Raw genomic sequence first — 14,713 nt, 5'->3', positions numbered from 1 at the left:
AAATACATTTTCCAAAGGTTCAGACACTCGCTGTGGCAGCATCATCAGGAGACTTAGTTTAAATCGAGGTCCACTTACTAGCTTTTTGACTAGCTTTCAACCGCATCTTTTGGTCTCCATCATCGGTGTCATCACGAGACTTGAGCATGGCACGTCAGTTCATAACAAGTGGTTGTTTCTGTGCAACATGTGATGTATTTGTACAGATGAGCAGAACTCCTCGGAGCCTCCGTTAGATGTTTTAATTAGCAGCGAGCCTCAAACCTCCAGCTGTGCTCACTGAACCTGCTCAGCTCCAAATCAGCAGACGATCATCTGAAATATTCAGATGGAAAAACATCAGAGGTGACCAATCAGGCGGCGGGGGCCTCCTGGCAGGGCAGGTATCCGGGCAGATCGGCAGCAGCCTGTACGACACAGACTGCAGGACGAGTCACCGACTGGCAGCAGATTGTCTGGAGCTCATTCAGAGTCAGCGTGAGGCCGCGAGGCTGAGCGCCATCTGAAACACACACCGTTATGTATGCCGTTTCATTTGTCCCAAAACCTGCACACGGAACCACGAAACCAGGCGTGTGCACGTGATACGAGCACACAGAACAGAAAAGCATCCTCGTGAGGGAGCATGTCTGCTCTGCTCGTCTCAGAGACTCAGACCAGTTTCTCTTTGTATAAAAGAAGAAAACAAAGTCAAAAGTCCAGCTGATCACATCCCAAATCAGACAATTAAATCCTGTTAGTTTCATGAAAACATTCTGCTGCTGCTGGACTTTATTTCAACATATCAAAACACCAGAAGTCCCATCCAGCCTGAAACACACCAAACCTCCTCCAGCATCCAAACCACTGAGCCACCGGGGACCCGCCGGCCAAAATAACTTCCCACCAGCGTGGCCAGACTCTCTGCTGTGTTCTGAGCACATCGTCACCCAGTTTGTGAAACACTTTAAACTGGGTCACACATTCACATTCAACTTCTCGGAAAGTGACAAAAGCAGTTCATGTAAAACTGATCTGAGGTCTGAGCAGAGCTGCGAGGCTCTAGTAAAGCCAGAGCAGCGGCAGGAGGTGCATCGGGGTTGATAACAACTAAACGGCATGTGACCTTTGACCTGACGGGGTTTGTGGAGTTCAGAGACGCTTTGATGCTCAGGGATGTAGCTCCTTTGTGAAATTGGGTGTTGTGTTTCTGACTTTATCTATCAGAGAAATCACTGCCAACTACTTTTAGAACTAGGAACTAAAGCAGCTCGTACCATTCGATGTTTTACAACAGAGCAAACGGATTCTGGCAGAAGCAACGACTTCATCAGTTAAATGGTGGAATGTGTCAACTACAGCAGGTAAAAACGACTACATGTCCTTTTCTTTCTTTTACATGCTTAATATAATAATAACTATGGTCTAATATTTCAAACGGTTACAGGCAGGAAGTGATTCTCTGGAGGACGCTTCAGGTGACTCCTGCTCCAAGTGTCTTTAGTGTCGGTTCACTTTCACAGTGATTCTCAGGACAAACTCGGAGACACTTCATGAGAACAGGCCCAGAGTTTTACTTCCACTGTGATAACGGCTGCTACATTTCTGAAGAGATCTGAAGAACCTCATCTCCTTCATTCATGAATCACACAGAATCACAGAACGGAAAAGTCGTGTTCATCTCCATCGTCTGACTGCGAGGGACCTTCATTATCACCAGAGAACGCCAGACGAGACGAGACGAAGTCCAGAGTGAGACAGCAGAAGATAAAGGTTCAGAGTTATTGTCTGTAATGATGCTAAAAGCGACTGGAAGAAGAGGAGGACAGAGGAAGACGAGCTGTGTGGGTGAGACAGAGAAACCTCGAGGGGCTGAGACGCTCGTCTCATCCCGGAGGAGAAGAAGAAGAAAGAGAAGAGAAGAAGAAAAAAACAAAATGACAAGTGACGACACAACAACATCAAAACTGTGTGAGGACAGAAACGCTGCGAAGACGAGAACAAACACAGAAACTAAAGTAAAGACACTGAACGCAGAGGGGGAATGAACTGTGTGTGTAATGTTGTATTTCTACCTTTGCGAGGACCAATACGAGTTTTAAACCTTCACTTTTAGAGTTTCTTTATGAAATGAGGACATTTTGGACAGTTAGGACTTATTTCATTGTCGTAGAAACTGTGGACATTTTTGGAAATTGACATTATTTCTGGAGAGTATAAACAGTCAGGAGGCATTTTGAAGAAGTGGGGACACTTTCATTCATTTTTTGATCGTATGCACATTTTTCGTAAGTTTGAAAAGTGGGACCATTTTGGTCAAATTGTGAGGACATATTTAAGTAAGTTTTTGGAAAATATGGATATTTTTGAAAAGTGATGACAATATTCTAAAAGTGGGTTGATTTGGAAAGTTAGGACATTTCTGAAAAAGTGAGAAGATTTTGGTTAGTGAGGACATATGTTGGAAAGTGGTGATATTTTTGGTTTGAAACCTGGACGATGTTAGAATCATGTAAACAATGAGAAGAAGAAGCAGGTTTCTCATGTTCCATGAAGATATCACATCCTGAATATGATCCCAACCAGAATATTAGTGAGTGCTTAAAAGGATTCACTGAAACCTTCATTATAATATCGTATCGAGTATTTTATAATAGAATATTGTATTAAATAAATGTGACGTTTGGATCGAGAGAATCTCTTCGTGATAGTTCAGATTTATGAATACAGTCTGCTGCTGCTGTTCTCCTGCAGGCAGCAGGAATGCCGGTCAACAGGTTAGTTAGTGATTTCAGCCTTGAAGCTGTTCACAGGTCTGTTCTTGAAGCTGTCACTGGCTGCTCTGGCTCGGTGCCCTTCGAACCCGTCACCTCTTACATAACACACGCCTGCTGCCTTCAGGGGCTGTCAGAAATAACACGACTGCCAGCTGCCAGCTGAGAGTGCACGAGTGAGAGAGCGCAGCTTGGTGGAAATGATTCATTGTGGGGGACCACAAACAGGAGTATCAATAATATCAATAATATCAATAATATCCCACCAGCGCATATCAAATGATTCATTCTTTGAAAAAAGGCATAAAGGCATTTTAAACCTTTTCTTCTGTTGATAGAACAAGTAACAAGACAGAGACAACAAAATGACTTACAGGGCATCTGTCTCAGGACCAGCCTAGAGTCCCATCAGCCAGCAGACTCACTGAGGACGCAACTCACGTGCTACAGAGATGGAACCTGGGAAACGGAGTTCAATAGCAAGCAAAGGTCTCAGGCTGAAGTAAACTGTTCACTTCATTTCCTGAATTCACGCTTAGTTTAGTAAACGGTTCAGACCGCTGAGCAGGAAGCTTAAACATATATATTCAATTACATAGTTTATTTACAAATCATTTACTGGGGGGAAAACTTCATATTTTTCATGGGTTGGAGACTTCGTGCCCTCCGACCCCCCTGGGATCAGCGCCCGAGTACAAATTGTGTATAAAAACAGGTGGATGGAAACGCACTTGGTGACAGCGTGACGTGATGTTGTGACCGTGTTCATGAACGTGCTGCTCCTGGTTTCAGTCTTTCCACCAGAGACACCAGAGCATCATGAGGTCCAACCCTGATGTCGGTGATCAGGTCTAGCTCACAGTCGGAGTTCCAATCAGCTAACAATTATTATTACATTATCACATTATGGATTCATCTTTCTGTCTACAAAGGACACAAAGTAGTTCAAAATGCTCATTATAATTTCCCACAGACGAATGTGACGTCTTCAGAGTTCTTGTTTTCTCCGACCAACAGTCCAAAAGACAAAAATATGACGTTCACTTTCATATATGACAAAGAAAGTATCAAATCCTCACGTCGGAGGAGCTGGAACTCCCAAATGTTTGCTTGAAATATTACAGAATTAATTTGTGTCAATCCACTAATGGATCAATTAATCTAGTTCCAGTTCATCCCACAGGTGCTGGATGGGGTCGAGGTCAAGTTCTTCCACATCAAACTGGGAAAAGCATTTCCCTCTGGAGCTGCTTGGTGCTCGGGGACGTGGTCGTGTTGAAACAGGAAAGAGACGAACACAAAGATGGAGGAACACTGTTGTCTGAAAAATCTTTGTAGTTGTGACATTAAGAGTTTCACCTTCAGTGGAACTAAGAGACCGAAGCAGGCAGACATGTAGTGTCAAATTAAAGTGACTTACTCCACCCACTTCACTCCTCTCAGTGTCCGACTCCACCAACAACAGAGGCTCCACACACTGCGGGTCAAGGTGTCACACAGTCCCGTGCAGGAGTGTATCATGAGTGTGTGTGGAGGTGGAAATGTGTGTGTTGTAATGAAGCAAAGCCGCGTCTGAGCCTCAACAGACCAGCTGCTCCACAGACCGTTTCAAGTTGCAGCTGCAGCCTGACAGACAGACAGACAGACAGGCAGACAGACAGGATAGTCTTACCTTTGCTGTAGCCGGATCCGGATCCAGAGGAGCTGGAGCCGGAGCTGTTGTGTCTCCTCGCCGGAGTCTCCGTGACCAGCGTAGCGGGCTCAGAGCCGCTCCTGCCCGCGTCGCTCGCCGAATCCTGCAGGGACGACTCCATCCATGCACCGAAGAAAACTCCAAAACGAACAAAATCCTCCTCCGCGGTCAGTAGCTGCCAGAAGGACAGAAGAACAGCCGGCGGAGCGGAGCGACAACGGCGGGAGGAGCGCGGCTGCTGGGCGGCTGTCAGGTCGCTGCTGTGCGCGCCGTTTGGAGGAAGAAGAAGCCGCCTGAGAGAGAGGGAGGGCGGCGCTGTGGAGAGCTGGGCTGCCCTCCCTGGAGGCTGAGACCCGGACTTTCAAGTCTCTCAGTGCAAAGCAAACAAATCAGATGTAAAGTGTGTCAGTCTGTCAGTCTGTCTGTAGACTACTGATGAAGCAGGTGAAGGTGAAGTAGTTCATATTGAACCTCCTCTGAATCTGCAGCACAACCTGAGATGCAAAGAAACCCGGGAAACACTGTCATAACGGTCATGAACAATAAAGTTTCTGACTGCTGTCATTAAGTGTCACTATGACTGAACACTGCAGTCACATTACAGAGTCAGAAATGATCCCTCATCACTCCCAGATATGAATATTGAAAATGTCACACGTGGCAATAACATGACCCTGATTACATGGAGGAGGATCTGAAGTGGGTTTGATGTTGGCAGGTCAGTGAGGAGCCACATGTTCCAGAACTGCAGAGGTGGACCAACTACTCCGCTTCTTTACTTAAAGTGTTTTGTTTCAACTTATGATTATGAAATAAGTTTGAAGGTGTGTGCTGATATAGGGATGATGAGTGAGCTAGTTTTATATATTTCTTTGATATGTTGTTTGTATTGTCATTTTTTATCAGTGTTTCTTTTTTGTTTATTTGTCTTTCGTGCTTAATGGACTATCAGCAAAACCCTCTCATCTAGAGACAGACAGACAGATGGACAGACTGAGAGACTGACTGACTGACAGACAGACAGGGAGACAGACTGACTGACAGAGAGACAGACTGACAGACAGAGAGACAGATGGACAGAGAGACAGACAGACAGAGAGACTGACTGACTGACAGACAGACAAACAGACTTACAGACAAACAGACTTACAGACAGACAGACAAACGGACTGACAGAGAGACAGACTGACTGACAGACAGACAAACAGGCTGACAGAGAGACAGACTGACTGACAGACAGACAGACTGAGAGACTGACTGACTGACAGAGAGACAGACTGAGAGAGAGACAGACAGACAGATGGACAGACTGAGAGACTGACTGACTGACAGAGAGACAGATGGACAGACTGAGAGACAGACTGAGAGACTGACTGACTGACAGACAGACAGACAGACAGACTGACAGACAGAGAGACAGAGACAGAGAGACAGACGGACAGACAGACAGACAGACTGACAGACAGAGAGACTGACTGACTGACAGACAGACAAACAGACTTACAGACAAACAGACTTACAGACAGACAGACAAACGGACTGACAGACAGACAGACAGACTGACAGACAGACAGATTTTTGACTGTTTTGGACTGCTGGTTGGACAAATCAAGACGTTTCAGGACGTCACCTTGAACTCTGGAAAACTGTGAGGGACATTTTTCATTATTTTCTGACATTTTATAGACAAAACAGCAGCCCAGTGAATCGAGACAACACGACTAAATGAAACAAATGAACGGTAAGGAAATAATCGTTAGTCCAGAGTCATAGTTATCCCCAGATTCAGGTTTTCATGTGGTCTTGGCCTCCCTCCTGCAGCCGTCCTCCGCTCAGTGAGCCCTGCCAGCTGTGTTACTGCCTCCCTCTCTACCTTTTCATCAGCAGCTTTTTCTACCACTAATTTCCTTTTGCCAAAAGCTTCACAGTGCCTGGAACATTTTAAAAAGAGGATATTGCTCCAGATTTCATCACTTTAATTAGTTCAGATGAAATAAAAGCGCTGAATATGATGATTATTTAGAGCCGGGATGAGGACTGAAGCAGTTGGCAGCCTTCTTTAGCCTGCAGTGAAAAGCCTCAGGAACGCTCACATTTTACTCATTTCCATCTCACCGCCGTGTAAAGAAACCGTTCACCTGCTTCAAACTGCTGCTTCTTTGAAACTGATCTCGGATCAGAGAAGTTTAAGCTTTGATCTGATATTCTCATCCAGTCTGACCTCAACAGTGGAAATTAAATTAGACCAGCAAAACTTATGACCGATAATGACAATAATAATAATAATGGTGGTCAGAGGCTCCTGACAAATCTAAAATCTAACATCTGGTAGAATAGTTATTTAAACGTCATTTTAAGTGACTATTAAGTGTTGACAAAGTTTGTGCATGATTTTTCACGCTGTAAAAACGGATATATTGAGTTCTCTGAATTAATAACATATTTTGAACTCCCTTTTTTAATTAAACAATTACTGGAACATGTACAAGTCACGTGTGGAATGATGCCATTAAACGGAGAAATAAAGGGAGCGCTCACCCGGCTTGTGATTAGAGTCCTGAACAAATAGGAACAAATAGGAACAAATAGGAACAAAATGACACAAATCGATGATTGTTGCTAAACCAAAACAACAGATCATACCAGTCTTGAGGAGGTTTCACTATTTTTCACTCTGGGATTCGGACTCTATATATAATAACTATGACCAGCCTCCTTTATATATAATAACTATGACCAGCCTCCTTTATATATAATGACTATGACCAGCCTCCTCCATATATATAATGACTATGACCAGCCTCCTCTCTATATATAATAACTATGACCAGCCTCCTCTATATATATAATGGCTATGACCAGCCTCCTTTATATATAATAACTATGACCAGCCTCTTCTCTATATATAATGACTATGACCAGCCTCCTCTCTATATATGATAACTATGACTAGCCTCCTTTATATATAATAATTATGACCAGCCTCCTTTATATATAATGACTATGACCAGCCTCCTCTCTATATATAATGGCTATGGCCAGCCTCCTTTATTTATAATAACTATGACCAGCCTCTTCTCTATATATAATGACTATGACCAGCCTCCTCTCTATATATGATAACTATGACTAGCCTCCTTTATATATAATAACTATGACCAGCCTCCTTTATATATAATGACTATGACCAGCCTCTTCTCTATATATAATGACTATGACCAGCCTCCTCTCTATATATGATAACTATGACTAGCCTCCTTTATATATAATGACTATGACCAGCCTCCTTTATATATAATAACTATGACCAGCCCCCTTTATATATAATGACTATGACCAGCCTCCTTTATATATAATAACTATGACCAGCCTCCTCTATATATATAATAACTATGTCCAGCCTCCTCTTTATATATAATAACTATGACCAGCCTCCTCTCTATATATAATAACTATGACCAGCCTCCTCTTTATATATAATAACTATGACCAGCCTCCTCTCCATATATAATAACTATGACCAGCCTCCTCTTTATATATAACTATGACCAGCCTCCTCTACATATATATTAACTATGACCAGCCTCCTCTCTATATATAATAACTATGACCAGCCTCCTCCATATATATAATGACTATGACCAGCCTCCTCTATATATAATAACTATGACCAGCCTCCTCTATATATATAATGACTATGACCAGCCTCCTCTCTATATATGATAACTATGACCAGCCTCTTCTCTATATATAATGACTATGACCAGCCTCCTCTCTATATATGATAACTATGACTAGCCTCCTTTATATATAATGACTATGACCAGCCTCCTTTATATATAATGACTATGACCAGCCTCCTCTCTATATATAATAACTATGACCAGCCTCCTCTATATATAATGACTATGACCAGCCTCCTCTCTATATATAATGACTATGACCAGCCTCCTTTATATATAATAATGACCAGCCTCCTCTCTATATATAATAACTATGACCAGCCTCCTCTATATATATAATGGCTATGACCAGCCTCCTTTATATATAATAACTATGACCAGCCTCTTCTCTATATATAATGACTATGACCAGCCTCCTCTCTATATATGATAACTATGACTAGCCTCCTTTATATATAATAACTATGACCAGCCTCCTTTATATATATAATAACTATGACCACCCTCCTCCATATATATAATGACTATGACCAGCGTCCTTTATATATAATAACTATGACCAGCCCCCTTTATATATAATGACTATGACCAGCCTCCTTTATATATAATAACTATGACCAGCCTCCTCCATATATATAATAACTATGTCCAGCCTCCTCTTTATATATAGTAACTATGACCAGCCTCCTCTCCATATATAATAACTATGACCAGCCTCCTCTTTATATATAACTATGACCAGCCTCCTCTCCATATATAATAACTATGACCAGCCTCCTCTTTATATATAATAACTATGACCAGCCTCCTCTCCATATATAATAACTATGACCAGCCTCCCCTTTATATATAACTATGACCAGCCTCCTCTATATATATATTAACTATGACCAGCCTCCTTTGTATATATAATGACTATCACCAGCCTCCTCTCTATATATAAAAACTATGACCAGCCTCTTCTCTATATATAATGACTATGACCACCCTCCTCTCTATATATAATAACTATGACTAGCCTCCTTTATATATAATAACTATGACCAGCCTCCTCTCTATATAATAACTATGACCAGCCTCCTCTATATATACAATGACTATGACCAGCCTCCTTTATATATATAATGACTATGACCAGCCTCCTCCATATATATAATGACTATGACCAGCCTCCTCTCTATATATAATAACTATGACTAGCCTCCTTTATATATAATAACTATGACCAGCCTCCTTTATATATATAAGGACTATGACCAGCCTCCTCTCTATATATAATGACTATGACCAGCCTCCTCCATATATAATGACTACGACCAGCCTCCTTTATATATAATAACTATGACCAGCCCCCTTTATATATAATGACTATGACCAGCCTCCTTTATATATAATAACTATGACCAGCCTCCTCTATATATATAATAACTATGTCCAGCCTCCTCTTTATATATAGTAACTATGACCAGCCTCCTCTCCATATATAACTATGACCAGCCTCCTCTTTATATATAACTATGACCAGCCTCCTCTTTATATATAATAACTATGTCCAGCCTCCTCTTTATATATAATAACTATGACCAGCCTCCTCTCCATATATAATAACTATGACCAGCCTCCCCTTTATATATAACTATGACCAGCCTCCTCTATATATATATTAACTATGACCAGCCTCCTTTGTATATATAATGACTATCACCAGCCTCCTCTCTATATATAATAACTATGACCAGCCTCCTCTCTATATATAATAACTATGACTAGCCTCCTTTATATATAATAACTATGACCAGCCTCCTTTATATATATAAGGACTATGACCAGCCTCCTCTCTATATATAATAACTATGACCAGCCTCCTCTCTATATATAATAACTATGACTAGCCTCCTTTATATATAATAACTATGACCAGCCTCCTTTATATATATAAGGACTATGACCAGCCTCCTCTCTATATATAATGACTATGACCAGCCTCCTCTCTATATATAATAACTATGACCAGCCTCTTCTCTATATATAATGACTATGACCAGCCTCCTCTCTATATATAATGACTATGACCAGCCTCCTTTATATATAATGACTATGACCAGCCTCCTCTCTATATATAATAACTATGACCAGCCTCCTCTATATATATAATGGCTATGACCAGCCTCCTTTATATATAATAACTATGACCAGCCTCTTCTCTATATATAATGACTATGACCAGCCTCCTCTCTATATATGATAACTATGACTAGCCTCCTTTATATATAATAACTATGACCAGCCTCCTTTATATATATAATGACTATGACCAGCCTCTTCTCTATATATAATGACTATGACCAGACTCCTCTCTATATGTAATAACTATGACTAGCCTCCTTTATATATAATAACTATGACCAGCCTCCTTTATATATATAATAACTATGACCAGCCTCCTCCATATATATAATGACTATGACCAGCCTCCTTTATATATAATAACTATGACCAGCCCCCTTTATATATAATGACTATGACCAGCCTCCTTTATATATAATAACTATGACCAGCCTCCTCTATATATACAATGACTATGACCAGCCTCCTCCATATATATAATGACTATGACCAGCCTCCTCCATATATATAATGACTATGACCAGCCTCCTCTTTATATATAATAACTATGACCAGCCTCCTCTCCATATATAATAACTATGACCAGCCTCCTCTTTATATATAACTATGACCAGCCTCCTCTACATATATATTAACTATGACCAGCCTCCTTTGTATATATAATGACTATCACCAGCCTCCTCTCTATATATAATAACTATGACCAGCCTCTTCTCTATATATAATAACTATGACTAGCCTCCTTTATATATAATAACTATGACCAGCCTCCTCTCTATATATAATAACTATGACTAGCCTCCTTTATATATAATAACTATGACCAGCCTCCTCTCTATATATAATAACTATGACCAGCCTCCTCTATATATACAATGACTATGACCAGCCTCCTCTCTATATATAATAACTATGTCCAGCCTCCTCTTTATATATAATAACTATGACCAGCCTCTTCTCTATATATAATGACTATGACCATCCTCCTCTCTATATATGATAACTATGACTAGCCTCCTTTATATGTAATAACTATGACTAGCCTCCTTTATATATAATAACTATGACCAGCCTCCTTTATATATATGATAACTATGACCAGCCTCCTCCATATATATAATGACTATGACCAGCCTCCTTTATATATAATAACTATGACCAGCCCCCTTTATATATAATGACTATGACCAGCCTCCTTTATATATAATAACTATGACCAGCCTCCTCTATATATATAATAACTATGTCCAGCCTCCTCTTTATATATAGTAACTATGACCAGCCTCCTCTCCATATATAATAACTATGACCAGCCTCCTCTTTATATATAACTATGACCAGCCTCCTCTTTATATATAATAACTATGTCCAGCCTCCTCTTTATATATAATAACTATGACCAGCCTCCTCTCTATATGTAATAACTATGACCAGCCTCCTCTTTATATATAATAACTATGACCAGCCTCCTCTCCATATATAATAACTATGACCAGCCTCCTCTTTATATATAATAACTATGACCAGCCTCCTCTCCATATATAATAACTATGACCAGCCTCCCCTTTATATATAACTATGACCAGCCTCCTCTATATATATATTAACTATGACCAGCCTCCTTTGTATATATAATGACTATCACCAGCCTCCTCTCTATATATAATAACTATGACCAGCCTCTTCTCTATATATAATGACTATGACCACCCTCCTCTCTATATATAATAACTATGACTAGCCTCCTTTATATATAATAACTATGACCAGCCTCCTCTCTATATATAATAACTATGACCAGCCTCCTCTATATATACAATGACTATGACCAGCCTCCTCCATATATATAATGACTATGACCAGCCTCCTCTCTATATATAATAACTATGACTAGCCTCCTTTATATATAATAACTATGACCAGCCTCCTTTATATATATAAGGACTATGACCAGCCTCCTCTCTATATATAATGACTATGACCAGCCTCCTCCATATATATAATGACTATGACCAGCCTCCTCTCTATATATAATAACTATGACCAGCCTCCTCTATATATATAATGACTATGACCAGCCTCCTCTCTATATATAATAACTATGACCAGCCTCTTCTCTATATATAATGACTATGACCAGCCTCCTCTCTATATATGATAACTATGACTAGCCTCCTTTATATATAATAACTATGACCAGCCTCCTTTATATATATGATAACTATGACTAGCCTCCTTTATATATAATAACTATGACCAGCCTCCTCTCTATATATAATGACTATGACCAGCCTCCTCTCTATATATAATAACTATGACCAGCCTCCTTTATATATAATAACTATGACCAGCCTCCTCTCTATATATAATGACTATGACCAGCCTCCTCTCTATATATAATAACTATGACCAGCCTCCTCTTTATATATAATAACTATGACTAGCCTCCTTTATATATAATAACTATGACCAGCCTCCTCTTTATATATAATAACTATGACTAGCCTCCTTTATATATAATAACTATGACCAGCCTCCTCTCTATATATAATAACTATGACCAGCCTCCTTTATATATAATAACTATGACCAGCCTCCTCTTTATATATAATAACTATGACTAGCCTCCTTTATATATAATAACTATGACCAACCATTCTCTCTTCTGCTGTGTAACAGACATAAAGTGGAAACACATACACACCTGTGCACTGCGAAAAATCTGCAAAAGATCTGTAATCTGTCTCAAACCTGGTTCTCATTTTCATATTCTTACATTATTTCTGGTGTATAAATATTTTGATGAGATCACAGTGACACAGAACACTTCAGAGGAACCGGACAGCCGCTGTCATGTAATCCTGGACTGATGGTTATCCTGAATCAGAATCAGAATCAGAAACTGTTTATTGCCAAGTAACATACATTACAAGGAATTTGCTGTGGTCTGATGGTGCTATTGTTTCGATAACAAATAAGTAGAATATAAAAGGTAAAATAAGAATAAAAATAAGATAAATAACAAACAGTGCAGTGACAGAATAAAGTAAAGTGTCCAGATAAAGTGTCCAGTAGGGGGTGGGTGCGTTAATGTAACGCAGTGGGGACAGGGGTGATGTACGTTAATATAACGTATAACTTGTGTTTGTGTTCTGGGGGGGGGGGGGGGGTCAGTGTGAGTTTGTCAGGTTGACTGCAGAGGGGTCCTGATGGACCGCAGCCTCCTGCCAGAGGGGAGGGGGTCAAACAGATGGTGTCCGGGGTGGGAGGGGTCGGCAGCGATCTTCCCTGCTCTCCTCAGGGTCCTGGAGGAGTACAGGTCCTGAAGAGATGGGAGGTTGCAGCCGATCACCCTCTCTGCAGAGCGGATGATACGCTGCAGTCTGCGTCTGTCCTTGGTGGAGGCAGCAGCGTACCAGACGGTGATGGAGGAGGTGAGGATGGACTCTATGATGGTGTAGAAGTGAACCAGCATTGTTTGTGGCAGGTTAAACTTCCTCAGCTGCCTCAGGAAGTACATCCTCTGTTGGGCTTTCTTGATGAGGGAGCTGATGTTCAGCTCCCACCGGAGGTCCTGGCTGATGATGGAGCCCAGGAAACGGAAGGACTCCACAGTGTCCACTGGGGAGTCACACAGGGTGATGGGGGCGGGTGGGGCTGCGCTCTTCCTGAAGTCTACAACCATCTCCACTGTCTTTGAAGCGTTAAGCTCCAGGTTGTTGCTGTTGCACCAGGTCACCAGGTGGTCAATCTCCCACCTGTAGGCAGACTCATCCTCTCCAGAGATGAGTCCGATGAGGGTGGTGTCGTCCGCGAACTTCAGGAGCTTGACAGACTGGTGACTGGAGGTGCAGCTGTTGGTGTAGAGGGAGAAGAGTAGTGGAGAAAGAACGCAGCCTTGAGGGGAGCCGGTGCTGATCGTCCGCGAGTCTGAGACGTGTTTCCCCAGCTTCACGTGCTGCTTCCTGTCAGACAGGAAATCTGTGATCCACCTGCAGGGGGGGTCAGGCACGTTCAGCTGGGAGAGCTTGTCCTGAAGAAGAGCCGGGACGATCGTGTTGAAGGCAGAGCTGAAGTCCACAAACAGCATCCTGGCATAGGATCCTGCGGAGTCCAGGTGCTGGAGGATGAAGTGTAGAGCCAGGTTGACGGCGTCGTCTACAGACCTGTAGGTGGTCCACTTTTGTCAAAGTGTCCTGGCTCTGCCTGTTTTACCCAGGATGCTTTGGGAGCTGACTTGTGTGTATGGATGTCACATAAGAACTGGTTACCGGACTCAAAGATGGCACCCATTAAATTGCTCGCTGGCTGCTTTGTTTTCACATTGTGGAAACTTACAAATATTAAACCTCCATGGTTTAAAAATTCATAATACAAAGAGTAATAACTGACCTTGTTTGCAGGTGGAGGTGGCTTGGCAACAGTTTTACAGACGTCTCTTTTGTAATGGAGGTCTA

General features: G+C 41.4%; 1 protein-coding gene across 1 annotated transcript in view; it reads right to left on the bottom strand.

The window, feature by feature from the left end:
* LOC139285415 (nuclear receptor ROR-alpha A-like) overlaps positions 1-4,567 on the bottom strand; it is a 66,092-nt gene extending 61,525 nt beyond the window's left edge. The window contains exon 1 of the mRNA XM_070906016.1: positions 4,426-4,567. Within this exon, the coding sequence (XP_070762117.1) occupies positions 4,426-4,567 (142 nt within the window). The remainder of the gene's footprint in view (positions 1-4,425) is intronic.
* Between the last annotated feature and the right edge of the window lie 10,146 nt (positions 4,568-14,713).

This window comes from Enoplosus armatus, chromosome 1 (genome assembly GCF_043641665.1).
Source record: "Enoplosus armatus isolate fEnoArm2 chromosome 1, fEnoArm2.hap1, whole genome shotgun sequence".
Classification (NCBI taxonomy): domain Eukaryota; kingdom Metazoa; phylum Chordata; class Actinopteri; order Centrarchiformes; family Enoplosidae; genus Enoplosus; species Enoplosus armatus.
This window is presented reverse-complemented; position numbering and strand designations above follow the sequence as displayed.